The following is a 21,581-nucleotide window of genomic DNA, read 5'->3' as shown; positions in this document are numbered from 1 at the left end:
AGCCATAACTCCTGTGCCGTCTTTTCTGTATTTTCTACCAAGTATGGGTTACAAAACTTGGGTGTTGAGTTTTGTCGTCGCTGCTTACCATAGGAAAAGGTCCACTCAGTTTATGGACCTCACTTCTTGAACAGCTACGAGATTGCCTTTAAGGAGTGATTCAGAACACAACTTGGCTGTCCTGACAGCCAATAATTTTTGCAGGTTGTAGTTTTCTAAAGTAGTTTCCCCCCCTTTCTTCCCTTCAGCCTGGACTTCCAGTGGTTCAGGCTCCACCTGCTGTTGTCTCTCAGCGACCACAACATTATCAAGAACCAGCAATCCCATTCCCTCTCGTCCATCCCACCTCCGTTGCCCCTGTCCAGATGAGACAATCACAGCCTGTGTTAGCCAGCCAGCAGGTAAGTAGTTAGTTGTTGTTTTGCTTTTAAGTGAAGATGCTGAATAAACATAGGGGTGTTTTATTACCCTTTATATCAAGCCTGCTTGTGCATTATTACAAGTGTGGTGTAATCTTCAAATGCAGTGCTCAAATTCTAAAATGAGTTGTTATAATTATGCTGCATCCATTTAATATGCAAGAAAGACAGGGAGCGCTGAATTTTTAAGCCTCCATCCCTACCTGCGGTCCTTTGCACAGCTCATCTCCTCAATTTTCTTCCATGACCAGGAGGAGAGGATACATTTCATTCTTTGGAGATGGAAAATAAGGTTTCATCCATCATAACTTTGGGTGACCTACCTAGTACTGACCCAGATAGCACCTCTGCAGTTTCCATGTTGCTTCATTTCTCACAAAACCGTGGAGGTAGTTGGTGATTTTCTGTGAGGGATGTGGAATCTGAACATGCTGCTCCTCTGGTGCAGTCCTGGGACACAATGCACAATGGAATGATGCTATATCACTATGGCATGATTCAGCCAGTCTGCAGGTGGTAGGCGATGGCTTTTCCCCCCTCAACTTTTCTCTTAACAGTGTTAATTTATTATTTTCTTAGCACTTTAGCTGGTACAGAGAGGGGGGTAGAATGTTGCTGCTGCTGCTGCTGTTGTTGTTGCTGTTGTTGGCACCTATGTTGAGGTATCAGGTAGTGCCTATGACAAATAAGTTATCCCCCATGGCCAGAGCACTTTGGGAACTTACAGTGTATTCCCTTTTTCTCTCTACCAGCAGTCCATCCCACCTCCAGCTCCTCTACAGCATGTTCTAGCCAACCAGCCCATTTGCCCAGTGCAGCAACCTGCACCTCACCTATTGCCCCAGTATCAAACTCCCAGTTCTCAGGTGGCAGCTAGCAATGCATCTCTCACACCTCTGCAGATTCCCCCTGTGCAGCAACTTCCAACAGTCCCACCTGGCCAGGTAAGCTGACCTTCAAATTCAATAAGCATTATTTATTTTGTTATAAGTAATTATTTTTGGTAGAACTTCACAGCTAATAGTTTGTATGGCAGGCTTCGCAATTAGTGTGTGGCTTCTGTGCATTTGCATCTTGCTTAGGAAATTTATTTTTATTACTTAATTGTATAGTGCATAAAATAAATTGAGCACATCCAAAAAAGTTAAAGGAGATACATCATTGCCTGAAGACTTTCAATCTAAATACTGACACAAAAGAGAAGGGGTGGTTATAATATGCAAACGGTATCATTTATAAAGCAGAGCAAATTGTTTCTCTCCCAAGAATAATATAAAAGTAGGAAAAGCAAACAAAAATTCTAGGTTTTAACTATAAGAGAAGAAAGAGAATGTATTTGAACCAAAACTGTGGCTTGTCAGGATTGAACTTCAGCTTATTGAACCACATCCATCATTGGTCCCAGTCACTGATTTAGCACTTCCGTTGCCTCAGATATGAAGGAGAAACTGAGCTGGGCATCATCTGCATACAAATGAGGCATTGTTCCAAACCCCCGGATAACCTAGTGCAGTCAATTCATATAGATGTTTAAAAGCATGGGAGATAAAGTGGAAATGTCTAGGATGCGATGCCAAAAATGCTGTGGGGCTGAGGAGTAGTTTCTAAGTACCAGTATCTGGAACTGGTCTTCCAGTTGTTGAAACCAGCCCAGACATGGCCACTGTTACTGAAAAAATCCAGAGGCACACTTTCCATTGTCTGTTCTGTTGAAGTAAGCCATGGTTTACTGGCTTTGTGTTATGTGGATAGCTCAGCTGGTTAGAGTGTGGGATGCCTGATTATCGTCTTCCAAAGCAACTACTCTATTCTGAACTTAAAAATGGAAAGTGTAATTCTGGTGGTCAACAATAGAGGTTTAAAGACTGTCTCAAGGCAAATCTTAAAAAAAAGTAGTATAAACACCGACAACTGGGAAACGCTGGCTGCGAGCGCTCCAGTTGGAGAACAGCCTTTACCAAAGGTGTCATGGGCTTTGAAGACACTCAAACGCAGAACACAAGGGAGAAACATGCTAGGAGGAAGGCACGCTTGGCAAATCCACATCATGTTCAACCCCTGCCCAGGAACCAATGTCCCCACTGTGGAAGGACGTGTGGGTCCAGAATTGGCCTCCACAGTCACTTATGGACTCATTGTTAAAACTGTGTTTATGGAAGACGATCTTACTGAAGGTGCTGATAATGCCAAGGTTGCAATTTTGATCCCCATAAGGGACAGCTGCATATTCCTGCCTTGCAGGGGCTTGAACTAGATGATTCTCAAGCTCCTTTCCAACTCTACGAGTCTGTGATCTGATAGCGTGGCCTCTAGCCCACAATAAGTTCTGTGCCATAATAAGCCAGTTAGTATTTTAATGTTCCTCACTCCATTTGTTGTTATTGCTTTGCATTTTCTGAATGTATGCAAAAACAACTGAGGTAGGGAACAGTGGAAAGAGACTTCCAGCCACAGGAAAAGCAAAGCAGGACAGTGAAAACAACAGAACAGCTGACACAAAGGGATTACCAAAGAGAAGCAAAAACAAAGACCAATCAACCAGTGAACCAAAATAGATAGCAATAAAGATAATGTTTGGGCTTCTTTGAATAAATTGTGTTATTTACATTCCTTGTCCTCCATTTGGTCTTAATTTTTCTGAATTGTTTTGTTGAAAATTTAATTAGTAGTAGGGTAGACAGGCCATGGATACTGAAAATTCTGCATGATGGACAAAATATGACTCCATTTCCCTCCATGAGCTCTCACTTACCTTCATCACCTCCCCCGACTTCATTTCTTATTGTAGTGCTCAGGTTGTTACTTCCTTTAGCAGCAGCAGAAATATAGATGCTTTTCAGTGGCTTATAATAGATTTTCTGAACAATAAGTTGAAGGTGAACAAGTACCTTTGCTCTTTTTCTGACTGTATCAAAATGGGGGAGGGGGAACCCACAATGCTTTGTTCCAGAACAGAAGATGCCTATTGAAGACAGGGTCCCTGGCCTGATTAGATTTTTCTGCACTTTGTTTCCTGTGTTAAATCCACATGTTAAGTAATAGCTGACACTGCCTTATGTTGGGTTCAAATGCATTTGCCTCTTACCTAAAGAGAGAGAGAGAGAGAGAGAGAGAGAGAGAGAGAGAGAGAAGGTGCTCACATATTTTGAAAGCATTTACATTTTCATATATTTTTTCTTGAATCTAAAAAAATGTGTCGGTGTATCTCTCTATAATGCACAATTTTTATTTTTTCCAACATCTCTGCAAAATATTTCTGAACAGTTACACCAGTTGTTATGTCCATTTATTTTGCTGGTGCAACAAACTTTTTAAATTTTGAGCATTTAGTGTAATTGCTCCACCAGTATTTGTGAAGGAAACTGTCTGCTTCAGGACAATGGTTGTGTGCAATATATTGCACACAAATTCTAGCTTTTCAGCTTCCTGTCATCATCCCCTTCCTTTCCTCAAAAGCCAGTGTAAGGTTGGGTGACTCTTGAGATCAGCATTCCATGACACACAAAGGGTGCACAAGAAGGAAAAGATTGATAAATCCATGTCCACAAAGAAGCACTGTGCATACTGCACATGCATTCTCGCGTGTGCAAACACACAGACAAGTCCTTATGATCTCAGTCCGAAAGAATGTGATTGTCTGTGCTGGTGAGTGTGGATAAAGAAGAAGAAGAAGAAGAAGAGTTTGGATTTGATATCCCGCCTTTCACTCCCTTTAAGGAGTCTCAAAGCGGCTAACGTTCTCCTTTCCCTTCCTCCCCCACAACAATCACTCTGTGGGGTGAGTGGGGCTGAGAGACTTCAAAGAAGTGTGACTTGCCCAAGGTCACCCAGCAGCTGCATGTGGAGGAGCGGAGACGCGAACCCGGTTCCCCAGATTATGAGACTACCGCTCTTAACCACTACACCACACTGGCTCTCAAGAGGTGGCAAATAAAGAGGTGGCAAATAATTTTTTTAGGTCAGTAGTAGTAGGACTGGCAATATCAAGCCACTCACCATGTTTTTAAAACTAAAAGAACGAGAAAAGTAAAAATGCAGAACACAGTGAGGCATACACATTGCTCAGACAATATTTTCAGAAGTCCCTTCACACTCTGATTCCCTCAGTTTTTTCCACAAAGTGGGGAAATGTCAGCTGCTCTTAAAGCCCACATCAAATTAAAATTAGGATTCCAGGAAATTGGTTCTTTCCCCCTAAATGCTTAGCTTAATATATAAGAATGGACATATAATTGAGGGGTAGAGAGAGAAGAAGAGAGTGGTTTTGTTCCTTACTCAAAGGAAAATGGCTCACTTATCTTCTGGATTTCTGCTCAGATTCCCTCGTGCCTTTTTTCCACTTGAGGAGATACGGTACTTGTCCTGCTCTTTTTCAGAAGCTGAGTTGCTGGTAGCTTGGTCTGTATCCCATACCCAAATTAAATTCTCCTGCTACCAATTGAGGCCTCCTCAGATAATACATATACTATTAGAGAGTTTGTGCTCACCAATGCTAATTGCTTTCAATTTCCACATGGATTGGCTGTTCAGAGATAGAGGAGAGAAAGATTATCAAAGGGAGATAAGAGTGGGCAGTAAATAGCTTCATCTCTGAATCCTAGAGTATTCAATATGGAAGCAAACATGGGAGTAGAAATGCATTCTATACCTAGATACAACTGTTAGTCACCATAAGTGATGAAAGAAGTGCAATTTGTATCCTTGTATAATCAATCTTAACATTTCCAAAATTTTACACAACCGAGCGATCTTGCCTTTATTCAATAATGCAAACTATTTTAAAACATACAAGCAATTTTTTAAAAAAAATATACCCCAGTATCTTTAGAACACAAGCTAGTGTGCAATAATACTTAAATGTGCATTAAATGAGGGAAGCAGGAGCTTCCAAAAATGGTTTAGTGCTGAAAATTCAAATGCATGTCAGTTTGCATCCCTGTAACTCCAAGGATTAATATCTTCAGTAGATACTATCCTGTGATATGTATGTATGTATGTGTGTATATATATATATATATATATATATATATATATGCATTAAATGAGGTTTTTTTAATTGTTCAGTGCTGAACACTTTTGTGCATATCTGCTTGTAATGATTAGGATTAATCATATGTATATAGTTATCACCCAGTTTTTAAAAATGTATAATGTATAAAATGTAGTACCTTGAATGGCATGCATTAGAGGCTTATTATGCAAGTTAAGTGTTTCTCAAACTATATGTAACTATATGCATCCCAGCTTCTAATTGTGTTCAGTCTAACATGCTTTGCCCATCCTGAACTTCCTTAAGGATGCTTTCCCAGCTCTTATATCCCCTGCATTGCTTCCACCCACACAAACTGCAGTATTCTATCTCCCCATCCTTTGCATACCTGCTTTCCCCACACCACATCGTCTCTAGTTGGAATAAAAGAACCTACAGCAGTTGGGACATTTCAACACCCCCATCTTCCTTATCAAGGATTCTAGTGGATTTCCAATCCTCACTTTGGAAAATGCTGAATTTTAACACTTGCAGGTCTTCTACCGATACAACATGCAAACCCTTGCACAGACTTCTAGTTTGAGAAACACTACAGTATTTTGATTTGTGGAAAACATTAAGCTGCATGCAGAAGAAAATAAGTTTGCCATGACTTAGCTGTAACATTGCAGTGACTTGCAGAAACTTCAATATGGGCAGAATCAGGGGTGTTGTGTCATTTTTCACTGCTTAAGGCAAAACTGGAAGTTCCGCCCTGCTGGCAGAAAAGCACCACTGCCATCAACCCTGATTTCAGGCAAGATCACCAATTTTTAGTGAGGTATTGCCCAAAATGGATGTGATCTTGCCTGAAATTGGTGCTGATGATGCTGGTGGAGGTGGTGGGGCCTCACCCTGCCTAATGCCTGGGCTGGCTCGGGTCAGGAAATTCTCCCTTCACTTCAAGTTACAAGAGTCTCTATGTGTAGCATGGCACTCTGCTGAACTGAACAAGAAAGCCTGTTCAAAATAGGAGCTCCATGTATACTATATGTATAGTATACATATTTACATATACACTATAGTATGTATATATTATGCACATATATATATACACATACACACACACATATATATACACACACACTTTATACATGTGTATAGAAAAACTCTGAATCAGGGCAGCGGTATTTAGAACCTGTGTGTGGGAGATGTGCCAAACACCTGCCCAAAGATGTTTCTAGTGCAGGTACATAGAACGAGTGATTATTAATAGATTGCTGCATGATTAGTAAGTTTCCTTTGCAATAATTTTGAACTGCTCAGATTAACACGCAGTTGCTTTCAAGTCTTCTTCTCTGTTTGTTCTAAAATCAATCTTGCTTGCTCTCTGCGTACACCAAGAAAATGGGCGGAAATCACTATTCATCGTACTTATCATATTAGTAAGGCAAATGTGCCAGCCTGGAACGCTCTTTGCAATTCACGTAATATTATATTTTTTTTCAGATTCCTCAGTTTCCCGTCATTCCTGCAGTTACTCCTCTGGCAGGACTTGATAGCCACCCTCCAAACTTGTCTGATATACCTGCTGCAAATGCGCCCCCTATACCTGCTCCTTCTCAGTATTTTCCTCCAGCTGTGATTTTACCAAGCTTCCCCATGAACCCTGCTCTGCCACTGACATCAAATTCCCCTGCCCTGCCCATGCAAGCGGTCAACCTTCCTCATACTTCTGTGGCTTCCTTGGTCTTGCCCTGCCAAACAATTGTGCCAAATATGTCGGCTGCTCCAGTACCATTACTCGCTGTAGCTCCGCCAGGAGTGTCAGCTTTGCCAGCACATCATGCAGTAGCCCAGCTCTCCCAGCAGCAGATGTACCAGGCTACCCTCCAGCAGATAATTCAGAATGAAGTTCTTCCCTCTCCCCATCACACCCAGAACATGCAAGCAGTTTCACAACAGCAGCAACAGCAGCTGCCTCCACTTCCTCAGTCACTTCAACCAAGCATAATTCATCCTTCAGAACAGACTATGTCTGCATCTGGGGCTGGTAATCAGGTAATCTGTTTGACATTGGACTTTCTCGGTACTAGAACATAGGAGTATCACTCTTAAGTAACAGTTCTGTAGCCTGTTTCATTACAAAAGCAAATTGGGGAATTTGCCCTGTGGAGGTAGAACCAGAAAACCAGTCACTTTGGAAAAGGAATTTGTTTAATAAAAGTCTTAGGGTGATGGAAAGTAAGAATATAGCAAGTGGCTGGCAAATGATAGTTGATGGGCATGCATCAAGTGCCCCATCTTCTATCTCCTGTCGCAGGAGATGGTACAATATCTTATCAACAGTGAAGAAAATTTTGCTTTTGTAATTAAGAAATAAATAAGTAGGTGATCTACACAGATCTACTTATATTTAATTCATTTATAATTTTGCTTATATACCACCAAAATTGCTTTAAAAGCAGACTGTTCTTCAACAAAGGGATTTTTACTGGGGACTAATTTCAGAAATATTATTTTGAGGATATTTATATATAATAGTAACAAATATTATTCTGCATTGTTGCAACTGCAGATTTTTAGGGTCACTGAAGTGCAACCTACGGCATTAGCATTTACCGGAGATGAAAATAGGAGTCTCTTAATAAAACAAGTTTATAATAGAATATAGAATTAAAGAATATTAACCACAATTTGAGCAGAAATGAGATTATAATGAGAATGAAGACTGCTTAAGAATGATAAAAATGGGAATTTTATAAGAAGCCATTGCATTTTATCATTATCGTCCACCTTCTTAAAATTCATAACATTTCATCTCAACCTATTGTTCTGTACCTTCAGCTTTACTGTATCTAAGTTTCTGTCTTCAGCCATATATTTGGTACACATAGATTGTTTGTGAAGAACTTAAGTTCATGTGATTCCCACCTACCCTCCACTGAACCAATGGTATCACTCCCATTGGATTCCATAATAGTTGCACCAGGCCTGGTAGCTCTTTAAGCATTGCCTGTCACATACTGATAAACATCTATCAGTTTTGACTTAGATTCATGATTCCTTATTTGTTCTCAAAGGAGACTTGTGGTACATGATGAGGAGCCTTGACCAGAAGATGTTTATGTTTTATGTCTTGCCATGGGAATGTGAAAAAATTGGCATCCCAGATTGTCTCTATTTCACTTGCACTGATCACTAAGTTAGTTTCTGTCTTCAGATTTAGAAATCTTGGAACTCCCTTGGCTGTAATTTAACTGTAATGAGTTGTAGCCAATAACTCGTCCTACTCAGAGTAGAGCCACAGACAGGAGAAGTCCATTGATTTCAGCAGGCCTACTCCAAGCAGGGCTAGCATTGCCTAGAACCCAGTCTTTTAAAATGGATCAAAAATATAGGCTTTCCTCATCTTTCCCCAGTACATGGAGATTGTGAAAGAACTGCTATACTGGACTGTTGTGTCCACATGTTCCTTTCAAGGAAGCATTGTGCATTTTCACCCAAAATGAAACAATTATGTAAAGTTGACAACATCCCTTTATATTAAATTTAAACTACTTTAAAACTATGTGCAGTGAATGCTAACAATGCAGGCTATTTTTTTTTCTTTCTGTCTTGGCGTCACAGCACACACTACATATAAAACTCACACAAACATCAATTATAGGCACATTAATAGTACTAAAAGTGACTTTCTCTGTCTTCTGTGCTTTCCTTTGCTGCTGCTGCCTCTTCTATTTGTCTGTCTTCTGTATCCCATCCCTGCTTCAGCTTCCTGCTCAGGTAAAGCTTGATTCAGTCATTTGAAACTTGCACAGTTCTAGCTTCTTGTACCAAGGAGAAATATATGCATAATGATGTGCCCATACTCAGTGCTGTTATGGAGAACTTCCCTTTTGTTACTGCATTGCAAGGGGTTGGATTAGATGGCCCTGGGGTCCCTTCCAACTCTACAATTTTATAATTCTGTAAATCATAGGTCATTTGTACACAAAGAAAGGGCTTGCAGCCCAATCTTAAACACTCATTTCAGTGAGTCTCTTTAACACAAACACTTTGAGGTGTTTGCTTCTTTAACTATGTGGGATTCAGTAATATAAGGCCTGAACACATGATTTTCATGACAAAATGACTGGAATTGGCGCAGAATACCTGTTGCATAACACAAGCATTAGTAGAACTCATCCTTTAGATTTAGAACTAATGGAAGAATCCATTTCATCTGAAGCTGCTCTAGAGACCATCACATATTCCACACAGGGGATTTGTGGAATAAGTGGCATTATGTTTCTGTTTTCTGCCCCAAACATTTGAAGTGGTTTTCAAATGCAATAACCAAATTAATATGTGCAAGGAAACAGAAGTCTGTTTTTCCCACCACCATGTGCTAAACCATGGTTTAGTGCAAACACAGAAACGTGTGGGCTCGTGGAGCAGAGATTGTGTCAAATTCTCTGCTCTCCAGCAATTTTGTTGTTGCGCTTTGCTAAATAACTTCTCTCTGGAAGCCTGCAGTTTGCTCACTCATTCTGAGGCGTGATTTGGCTTAGTGTTACGTGCAAACAAAGGTATAGTGTCAGCAATGTGTAAAGATGTGACATTATGCTTATTTTGTTGATTGGGGGGGGACCCTAGTTTTATATTAAAAAATCTACATCAAGCATTTAGACATTATGACTTGATCCAGTTCCTAATTCTTGAACTGAGCCCCATTTCATAGAAATAACGATGTTGTGATTGTCTGAAATGCAGCCACTCTCACCTTGTACATACAACTAAACTTCCCTGATGTGAGCTCTCTCACCGTGGGATAAGTTGGTAATCTTTATCATCCTGACAAGTTGTAAAGAAGGTGTGAATAGATCTGAGGTTTAGCTATGTGGTGAAATAGACATATGTATGGGCTCTTAGAAGTTGCTTCATAAAATAAAGCATTCATGTGCAACAACTTGCCATGCAGATCTGGTGGTTTAACTCACAACTCGCTTTACTTATCTGCAGTGGTGTGCTGAAAATTTTCAGATCTGAGTGGTGAGTTGTTGCATATAAGTCACTGTTTGTCTGAATGGGCCTTCCCTCCTTCCTTCCTTCCTTCCTTCCTTCCTTCCTTCCTTCCTTCCTTCCTTCCTTTGTTTTTCAAAACAAAAAGCACTAAAGTATGGTTTCATCACACTACAGTGCAATGATTTGTATTAAAAAGGTTTTTTTCTTTAAAACAATTATGAGTTTAGCTATGTGAATTATTAATATCATAAATGGAATTGATGTTACTAACAGGTGTGTGCTATGTTGCAACAGATTATTGGACACCCTCAATATACGGTGGATATTGGGACCCAGATGCCTGCATTGCCAGTGCAGCCTTCTGCAGTTATTTCACCACCATTGCAGTTGCAGCCTGAAGCATTGCAACCCTGTATTGGTCCAGAAGGTCTTCCACAAAGCACCATTGCTCCATCAAATGCAGCAATGCCTATAGATCATGGGCTGCCTCTCCAGTCTACTGGTTATCTGCCGCCTCAGCCAGATAATCACCAGCCTCTGGGCCAGCAGGTCCAAACTTCATGCCCAGTTATGCCACAGGCTACAGAATCTTCTCAAGAGGTAGTACTTGTTTTTTGCTAATGAATCCTTAGTGCTGTTAACTATCAGAAAATTCATTGGTCTAGTTGAATGAGCTGTTTTCTTAATTGCCAGGGTAGAGTCTCCTAAAATCGATTCACCTCCTGTGATTTTTTTATGATCCTCCTCTCAATGACATTTATAAGTTCTTTATAAGAAATAATTCAAAATCTTCATTCTTCATATTTATATTCATTCCACAGCTTTCTCTGTACCTTCCTTTCCATAAACTAATGCTTCTTTATTCAGTTTCCCACCACAATAGCATAGTGATAATAATATAAAGTGACCTGCATTTTAAAGATTGGTCTTTTGTTAGTCTTTGGCTGAAACTTGCCACTGCGGATATTACCAGCTGATTCATCTGATATCAGTGCTAGCACATGATGCTGCTCCATAGGGGGAACAGCTTCAAAGGCACTATGACTAGTAATTTCCTCAAAGAGAGGGTGTCCTCAAAGATTGTTTGCTATGCTGGCACAAAGTTGGCCATTGAAATCAATGGGAATTACAAGTGCTAGGCCGTGGCTGGATTTGCGCACAAATATTAATTTTGCAGCATGCCTCTGGTGAAATAACTGTTTCTTCTTTCCATTTTAGGAGCATGGAATAATGGAAAAGCAGCAGTCACTATCACAGAGCTGTGAAAGGTATCCTCACCATTTGTCTAGTACAGTGGCATACCAATCGTTAACTGTTATCATGTCTACACAAATTCCTGCAGAGGTGAAGAGGATTTGAAACGTTTTCTAGGGCAGGGGCGGAGAACCTCCAGCTTGTGGGCTAATCTTTGTCCACTCAGGAGTCCAGTTTGGCCCACAAGGCCATTTCCCCAAGCCTGTCAATCATCCTACATCCCTTGTGATGTCAACTGATAGGTGGGAGGATGAGGGTTCAGTTCTGTATTGGGTGTGAGTGCCTGTTCCCAGAACATGCACACAGCCAAACTAAGCAGGAATTATCCTCTACTCAACAGCTGGGGTTAAATCCTGCTGGGAACAGGCATGTGCAGCCAAAGTGAATATTTAAAATGCAGGCTTCTTTCTCCCACCCACCCCCGGTTAGAGAAAGAAGGATTTTGCTGGCCCTATGCTTAGCTGTTCCAAAAGACAAGGGCTAGCAAGGAGCCTAGGACTGGAAAAGCACTTACTTCTCCCCTCTCTCTGGGGCTGGGGGAGAAAGAAGCCTGCCATTTACATCCTTGGTTTGTGTATTCTTGTTACAGCAGAGAAACAGGCACATGAAGCCAAAGAACCCCTGCGAAACACCAAGCATGGGGCTATCAACACCCCTGCTGCTGCAGTTCCCAAGACTGTTCTGATGTGTACCACAGAAACATTTACTAATAATGGAGAAATTGTATTTTGGACAACTTGTCTTCCACTATTGATCATCTCATCAAAACACCATTTTAAAAACACTGTTCCAGACCCCCCCCCAAAAAAATCTTCAATTTTGTTGTTGTTCTTAGTCATTATGTTTCCCAAGGTACACTGTGAGAAGAGCATGAGGATATTTTTAATTAAAAATGTAAATGCATTTAAACAGCTGAAAGAAATAGTTGTCCATCTGATGTCTGTTTCCTAATTTGATATGAGGGACTTTGATTTGAGCAAATTCTGTGCAATCAAAGCCTGGATGAAAAAGGAAGCACAGAATCTTATATTTTATTTATAAATATCCTCTTCTACCAATGCATAGCTTGGGACCCTCCAAGCCAAATGTAGTTTGCCAGTAGGTCACCAAGTGAGTACTGCTTCTCAGTAGGTTCTGGACAAATAAAAAGAAATACTAAATTTAGACACATTGATGGATAGATCTGTCAGTGAACATGGCAGTTAAGATTCATAGTAAAAATCTTGCTGGCAGCATTAGAGATGGAATACCTAATGAGGTGGACCTTTGATCTCTTGCAAAAAGGCATGTTCTGAAGAGTTTGTGTTGATTTTGAGGGGGAGCTTTTAAAAGAATGCTTCATGTTCATACTATTTGTCTTCTGTCTTCATTTTACTCCTTATTGCAAAGTTACATGAGTCCTGATGTGGCTTCTGGTAAAGAGATGAGTGACAGTTTTGAAGGAACAAGTGGAAGTAGTAAACAAGAAGGAAAATCTTCCAAGAAGCATAAGAAATCAACACGTACTCGTTCACGCCAGGAAAAATCCAACAGGCCCAAACTGACAATTTTAAATGTAAGTCAGCTACATTTGCTTAAGACTTACTTATATATTTATATTCCTGTTCTACCCATGCATGGGTGAAAGGTACTATTCCTGGCAACCCTGAAATTTCTGATTGGGAGAATTACTTTGATGACAGAATATTTATGAATGAGATGTTTTTGCCACCCTAGGCTCCTTTGGGAGTGTTAGAAATAATTATTGATTCTTTTTATAGGTATGCAACACAGGGGATAAGATGGTGGAATGCCAGCTAGAAACACACAATCACAAAATGGTTACATTTAAGTTTGATTTAGATGGCGATGCACCAGAAGAAATTGCTACTTACATGGTAAGACCTTTCTTTAGATTCATTAGCTGAATAGATGCCACCGCCTTCTTAGTACAGCCACAGAAAAGTATTTCTGATCATTCAGAAGGGAGCTATTGAGATGCAGCCTGATTTCTGTTTAGCATTCCATTTCTGGATGTGTGTTTGGTGCCCAGTATGGTGCTGATAGACACCCTGGCACCCATGGAAACCACATGCCAAGTCTCCCTACCCCTCCTATTTTTAATTATTTTTAACTTCTTCTTCTTTAAACCTTCTGAGTGGGCTGGGATCACGTCAAAGCAAATGGCTGGCCTCTTCAAATTGACCCTGGGACCCATATGGACCCAGAGGAATTCTTAGGAAATGAAGATGTCTGATGGCTGCAAGCTGATGCTTTGCTCTGCAGTGTGCTCATCCTCCCAGAAGAAGAATAAAAGGGGTCTCTGTGTTGATGCCTGGTAAGCAGGGAGGGAGGGGAAACTAGACTTAGTCTATACACACAGGCTAATAGTAAGAGAGGATGTTTTTTACCTCCCTATGAGTGACCCACTTTTGCACTCTTCTCTTTACTGTTTGGGAAGTCAGTGTGCTGTGTGGGATGAGAGGTACTACTCTGGCCTTCATACATGCTAGTCACAATTTATTGCTGTTGCATATGTGCAACAGCTTCTTCAGCTGTTCATGAATACTGCTGCTAATTTGGCTCAGAGATATTCAATATGCTATCCTTAATTGCTCTGGCATAAGCAGGGCAAGTTGAAAGTTCCCAGTGACCCATCAACTAGTCCTTGAAGCTTGTGCATATTTTGAAATGCCTCTCATGCAGTAATGCATTCATTTACTGCTTAATCAAGATAGGTCAGTTACATAAGAGCAATGAATAATTTCTGTAGCTTTGCTCAGCTCTGTTGGCCAGGGAAAAGATCCATTCATTTCAAATGTAAAGCATAAACTATGGTTCATACACACCCAGTTCCATGTATGTGGAACTTCTTTCCACTGCATGCTATTTTTAAAAGATTTAAATTGGCCATACAGTTACTTCTTGTTATGAAGTTACTACAGAGCAAACACTAGAGAGAATGCAGTTTAAAAAAATAAATATATATGTATCTGTGTATCCCTATAGGTAGAAAACGAATTTATATTGCCTACTGAGAAAGAGATATTTATAGAGCAACTGAAAGAAATCATTGACAAAGCAGAAGATATGCTTAGTGAAGATACAGAAGGGGAACGAAGTTCTGATCAGGGTGCGAGCCCTCAGCAAGACACCTGCAGGATGGAAAACAATGAGGTATTGCTAAAAAAACCCCAACCCACCAAAGGTAGATGAAAGTCTACTCTAATTGTCTTCAACAGCTTCCACTAAAAGAACTATGTGATAGTATGATATTTTTTGCTTATTTCATTAAGCAGAACTTTCAACCACAGATAAATGCCTGCAGACTACTAATGGTCTTTTTCATTTTAAATAGGTGAATCGGCAATCCCAGGCAAGAATGCCAGTGTACCAACAGAATGGTAAAAGTGTTTCCATGATTATATGTGTCAACCCGCCCCCCTAAAAAACCCTGTAAAGCAATTAATCTATATTGGATATCACTGACAATTATCTATTTTTAGAGTTCATCAGCCCAGCCACTAAACATTCTACAGAGCAAGCCCCAAGCTTAAGTCTGATTAGTGTCACGGGGAACAGTCTTCCAACTGCTATTAGTCTTGCTAGATGGCACCATCACATTAAAGGGAAATGAGCACTGACTGATTGTTCTCCCTATTGCAAGTAATGTTTCTTCCTGACTCTTACTTACGTTGGCAAATCAGTTATGAATATCATAGTAGCACTGTGCTAGTGACACTTCCATCCTTCAGGATACCTTTCTACCTCAAAAGAGGTTTGTCTCTGCATGTGCATATATGCACTACTGCAGACATAAAAGATAAGTGTAAGCATATTAACTGTGGATTTCTGGTAGTCTACAGGTTTTGGCAGAAGATGAAATCTAAAACATAACTAAGCCTCAAAATCCTGCAAAGATTGCTTCTAGCTTTCAATTCACTTATTATGGGTGCTATTCTAAATTTTGTTCAGAGTAGGCCTGTTGAAATTAATAAACCCAATCTTGTCATGTTCTGAATGCAACACTGTGTTTCTGTGCACAATTACCGGCACACAGTGAGATTTATTTCTGAGTAGGTATGGCAGGGAAATTCAGTTCTGATTGCATTTAAAGGTAGACCTACCTTGCTCAGACTTTCTGAAAAAATATATGAACCGGAACACTGCCATCCATCAGAATTCAGACTTTTCCAAATTTTGCAATGCAGTTCTCCAGTCCACTGATGTTTACAAAAATGCATGTACTACAATGAAATGTGCATAAAAATGCAATATATCAGGGGAAATTGCTCTGCGTATATTCCACAAAAATGTGTACAAAATGTATACAAAAATGTGTATATTAGGAGAAACTTACTAATGAATTTTCATGACTTTTTTAAAGAAAAAAAATCAAACTCCTATGGAAATGTAGAGAACTGAATTTAAGATGGATAAGAAATTGGGAGAAACTGATATTGGCATGTTTGCTCATCCCTGTTCTTGAAGAAACATGTCTAGGATTAGGCTGCCAGCATGACGGTAGCCATTGCTCTAGACTTCATTATTTCCATCAGCCTTGTGGAAGCAACATCTTTAAATGTGGTAGTCCTGCATTATTGTTTTTTTGAATTTCTTCTTGAAATTAAAGACAGTGCATCTTTTGCATTATGTGCTGATTTCATTTGAGCAATATCAGCCTCTTGCCCGTGTTTGATATAGAAATAGTGACCATTCCAACCCTCCTTTTGTGATTAGTTCTGCATACAGGAAAGCGGTGGTTTATCATTTGTCCTGTTGTGGAAAATCCAGCTGCCGAAGCACCAGAATTCACTTCACCAGCTCCTCAAAGTGCAAAGCAGGCCGACGCTCCAGGTACTTGAGAACAAATCATTCCTATATGTTCCTGTCCTTCCAGGCACTTACACAAAAATCATAGCATAAGATAGAAAACTCGCTACCTTTTAAAAACTCATTTACTATTTTTCAAAAAGGAAACACATGGGAAAGTGAAAAGATATAGCAGGAAAACATTAAAACAAACTACGTGGCCAATAAAAATATATTTGGATTTATTCAAGATACCATCTTCAGGATTTTCATTTCTTTTGTCACCAGGGTTTGATGAGCCACAATCAATAATGCAGAGGCAGTTGCACGCAGAAGCCATCCACAAATGTGTGGGTCCCATAGCTTTAAAGTAGCAATTAGCTTTCCCCAGAAAAGGCATTTATTTCAATCATTCATTACTCAAGAGAATTGGAATAGCCAAGGGCAAGCGGAACAAGTTAGAGGCAAATTAGTGTCAAAACCTTCCTACAAAAGAGTACGCATTTATGAACATTGAACTTGATCCTTTTTGTTTTACATGCGTAGATGTAATTGAAGTTCCTGTCACATAAATGAATTTTAAAGACTCTGTAATGCATGCACCACCTTGTTATTAATCTCAATTTTCCAGTTGGTTGAAATGGGGCAGTGCATCATTACTACTAATAGCCAATAAAGGGCAATACGTCTTGCATTAGAAAAATTGCTATATATAGCTGTTATAGTAAGTGAGAGTAGCCTGTCATTATGATCACGTTTTAGCTGTAGATGTGAAACAAAATGTACACAATATTCTTGTTTACATACAGAAAATCATCTGTTTTAAAACTGCTTTAAGACAAGGAGAGCATTTCAGCTGTTTAAAGCGTTTTATCATTCTGCTCTTACATTTCTGGTCATATGTTTGAGGCTCCATTTGAGGCTACAAATGGAAGTGCCATTCTCTGAACTCAGGGTTTCCTTTTCTGTTATTTACAGATGTAGAACAGTCGGATGATCAGCAGCAGAGCTCTACAGCAACAGACAAACCCACAAACACAGCCCATCAGCAGCTTTCAGGTCCAAGGAGTGCCACGGACAGCCCCAAAGCAATTCCTACTCCTGCTCCTGCTCCTCTGACACAAGTCTCCACTGCAGCACCAACCTCCCTTCCACAGGTCCAGCCAGAAACATCCACTGCAACACCCCCAGTGACGGCTCCATGTGCTCCAGAACAGGTTGCTGACAACACAGGCCAACCAGAGTACCCTCCGCAGCAACAGCCTGTTGCATCCAGTCAGCCTGGTACACCTGCTGCCCCCAGTGCAACTTCACTCGAAGAACGTCCTGAGGCTCAGCTTCCTCTAAATCTCCCATTGCAGGCACTCCAACGAATAGATGAAAACCCTTGTGTCCCTGAGACAGAGGCTGAACAGGGCGCTGCTGGGCTGTCAGAGCCGATCCAGACTGTTCCTGCACAGGCAGCAGAAGCCTGCCCACTCCCTGCTGTCTCTGATGCGACTGTTTTGGAACACCAGCCTCCAACACAAATCCTCAACTTGCCAGACAGCAGTCAGCCTAGTCAGATGCCTCCTTCTTTTGCAAGCCAGGCAGTTCCTGTGTCTGCTGTCCCCGATCCTCTGATTCTAGCAGCACCTCAGCTTTCAAGTCCCCCTCACTCATCAGCAGCTACATCCCAGTTACAAGCCCAGTCCCAGCCTGCGTCATCCACTGGCCTTGCAGTTAGCGTGCCTCAGCCACCTTGTACTGTAGAATCAGACGGTGAAGGGCCACCGAGAGTTGATTTTGCTGACAACACAATAAAGAGTCTGGATGAGAAGCTGCGCAACTTGCTCTACCAGGAATATGTCCCGACATCTTCTGCATCTGCAGCAACACCGGACAGCTTTGTACCTATAGACCAAGGAGATGGTGAATTTAACTTGGCACCTTTGCCTGCGCTTGTGTTGGACCTGAAAGTTCCTGTAGCTGGCATGGATATTAACTCAGCTGAGGATCAATCTGAACTCACCACGTCTCCCGTTCCGGCAAGTCAACCTGTGGCTGTGGTGCCTGTGGTACCACTGACACAGAAATCATGCAAACCTCTGTTAAGAGTGCTGCAGTTTATGGGCTTTGTAAACCAGAATTCAGAAACAAAGAGCCGATGGTAGCCTTTTTCAAACTTTTGCACTTGTTATGCTGTGTGGTCTGCTTCACAAAGCAAATACATGGTTCTCAGTTATTGGTGCAAATTTAAAAATATTCTTTCTTTGTGGTGTACAATATATGCCTTCATCAAACATTGCAAACAAGAAGATAACAATAACTCACAGTCATTATCCTTAAGGGACAAAAACCAAACTTGTCATTTGAGAGGGGTGCATTGTATTTCAGGCTATTTGAGTTCTAACTACTAAGATAGTACAAAGTCCTCTTAATTTCTTTTTTTTTTTTTTTTGAGTAAACTTTACTTCCTCCTCCACTCAAAAGTTCTATGCACAGAGAGAAAAATCTGGTGCCCATGATCAAAATAAATTCTAATGTGTTGTTACCATTGGCCCTTACTTTCTGAACATTGGTGAAACCAAGCCTTATTTTAAACTTAACATTTTTTTTAAACTAAGAGATTGTTTATTGGAATATGAGAATGAAAATAAGGTATACTGCATTCATAGCCTTATTTCTCTCATTTGGCTGGCTGCTCATTATTTGATGTATAGGATTTTGCCAAAGGTGAGATCAAGGTAGGAATTCTGTGCTCTTCCTTCCTCCCAAGTCTAATGAAGAAGTCTGCATGTAGATATTGACTCTGCAATATCTTTTGCCCCTTTCTAGTGGGTTCTATTTCCCAAGGAAGATTTCCTGTTCTGATAAACACATTTATCAGTACATTTATTAACTTCTTCCTGTAGTAATAGAAGTGAGGAGAGGAATGCACAAATCTTACATCTGCTCCTAATCTCACCCTGGGAAGAATTTGGGGCAAAGTAACAAGTGAACAGGTTTTTTTTTTTTAAATGAAAGCTACATGGAGCTGAGTTGTCAGAAGAATCCAGTACATGTTGGGATCCTGAACTGCCAAAAGCCTAATAGGGCCCACCCTAATATCAGTTGTTGTGATGTTATTTTGGCCAGCAGCATGAACACATGATGAATATTAGCTCTGTGAATTCATTATTACATCCACACTATTGCATACTTAGTTGAATCCCACCCTATGAAACTTTTCTCCAGTGTATGGGTTCATTCAGCTAAGGGTAAAGGCCCTAGTTCCAGGGACTGGAGAGCATGAGAGAGATGTGCTTTAGCCATTTGCTAGTCCCTACACTCTTTAACCAGGATTTGGCACACTACCAACTTTGGCTGATAGTGCCCTATTAGTGCAGTCTGGCACCTCCTGGGTGCCATAAGCACATGAAATGCCTACCTTCTTTATAAGGCATTAATCAGGGGTGGGCCAAAGGTGAATAACAAATTCATTATCCTTGGTGTATGGATGATTTCATAATCATAACTAGCTTCCCCCAGAATTTACTAAAAATTGCAATATACACCTAAACACTCCACACATATTATGTCATACTTATGACTCAAACACTGGAAGTTAATGAATTGGTGTTTGTGAGTCGAGAACCCACCACCCACTTAACGATAAATAAGACACAGGGACACATGTATTTTAGGTTAATGGGTTAAATAAGGCCACAACTTTATTGGTTACAGCATGTAAGTGGTATTGGTTTAGGCATTGGATCAAACAATCAATATATGACTCCACCCCGCTCAGCGGGGAGTCATGCGAAGGTTAACAACCAGTGGGAGGAGCTTGTTGATGCAAATACAACTGGAAGCTTCCCCTGATGTCACTGGGGGTCGTGCCATGGCCCTAGCCACCAGCAGGGCGTCGGACAGGATCCACGACCCCCAGATTCAGCTATCTAAGAAAGACTAACATGGAACCTGGAAAATGGAAGAAAGCAGGTTACTGGTGTGTGATATACCTGTTTTAGGATAAATATGAAGTAAGCTTGAGAGACGATGCAGACATATTTCTATGTAAATCAAACATTCTGCTTTCTTTTGAAAGGTTAATTTGTATTATGGTCCTTTTATTAAAGGTGAGAAAAGCAGAAGTTACTTCTACCAGCATCCAGCCCTCAGAAATAACTCATGGATCAACAAGCAGAGCAGGTAGCATCAATGAATTTAATGTCTATTCTTCCTAATAGATACACTTCAGACCAACTAACGTCAATGACTGGCAATAATTCTAGGAATCAAATTATGTGTAGTTGGGAATGTTCCTTCAGATATAGCTTCAGAAACTACATCAGAAACTTAAATATTTGCCTTAATTCATATGTAACTACTTACTAATTATGCATAAGGATATGTTATAATATATCTAAATTTTTAACATATGATACAGAATATGGTACATTTAAACCCAGTTTGGATAATACTTGCCCCAACATGTAATGTGTGAATGAGATCACATTAATTTGACCACATGGCCTGGGCCGATAAACATTTTATTTTATATGTATATACACCCTATTCAAATTTGGCATAGATCTAGCTGCTATTCAAGTCTTGTTCTACACATAGACAGAAGGTAGGGAAAAGTATTTCCAAATATACTGAGGAGTGCACTCATCCCACCTCCCATTTGTTTGTTTGTTTGTTTGTTTGTTTATGAGAAGGAAGTCATGGCTTTTAATAAAAAATCACATTGGGTGTTTTTGTAGATAACTGAGTGCCTTTTAAAGGGTTTTGTTTTAGTACCACTTAGAATCTGAAAGATATTGACTGATATTTCGCCATGCAGAATCTCAAGCAAATTGGAGAAATGTTTTTCTTGCTATTAACTGAAATGCATTCTTGAGCATCCTAACTCCTTTCTGGAACAACAGGGTGAATAGAACAGCAGAACTACTGGCACATTAGAAACCTTGCCACTTGCACAGGTCAAGGCAGAAGGTAGAGGGGAACTTAAACCCCCCTCCTTTTTGCTTTACCAGATCTCTGGCAGCTGGACCCCTTAGGATCCAGCAGATTCTTGGCCACACCAAGAATCTGTTTGATCCCCTGTTTCAGCTATTGCTGGTAGGAACACCATCAGTGGTAGTATTGACTCTGCCATGCTTTCTGCAGCTGTA

The 21,581-nt window shown here is 40.4% G+C and overlaps 1 protein-coding gene across 3 annotated transcripts in view; it reads left to right on the top strand.

Moving 5' to 3' along the window:
- The window catches only part of WNK2 (WNK lysine deficient protein kinase 2), a 111,936-nt gene that overhangs the window by 54,865 nt on the left and 35,490 nt on the right, over nt 1–21,581 (top strand). Inside the window, exons 10-22 of one of the 3 annotated variants that reach the window (XM_079964929.1) lie at nt 249–401; nt 1,172–1,363; nt 6,898–7,449; nt 9,163–9,174; nt 10,690–10,995; nt 11,614–11,663; nt 13,039–13,204; nt 13,410–13,526; nt 14,638–14,805; nt 14,987–15,032; nt 16,369–16,485; nt 17,419–18,467; nt 20,541–20,613. In XM_079964929.1, the coding sequence (XP_079821055.1) occupies nt 249–401; nt 1,172–1,363; nt 6,898–7,449; nt 9,163–9,174; nt 10,690–10,995; nt 11,614–11,663; nt 13,039–13,204; nt 13,410–13,526; nt 14,638–14,805; nt 14,987–15,032; nt 16,369–16,485; nt 17,419–18,467; nt 20,541–20,613 (3,001 nt within the window). The remainder of the gene's footprint in view (nt 1–248; nt 402–1,171; nt 1,364–6,897; nt 7,450–9,162; nt 9,175–10,689; nt 10,996–11,613; nt 11,664–13,038; nt 13,205–13,409; nt 13,527–14,637; nt 14,806–14,986; nt 15,033–16,368; nt 16,486–17,418; nt 18,468–20,540; nt 20,614–21,581) is intronic. The other 2 variants (XM_079964928.1, XM_079964930.1) reach the window with 2 other exon arrangements.

The sequence above is a fragment of the Podarcis cretensis genome (assembly GCF_951804945.1).
Source record: "Podarcis cretensis genome assembly, chromosome: 2".
Taxonomy (NCBI): Eukaryota; Metazoa; Chordata; class Lepidosauria; order Squamata; family Lacertidae; genus Podarcis; species Podarcis cretensis.
This window is presented reverse-complemented; position numbering and strand designations above follow the sequence as displayed.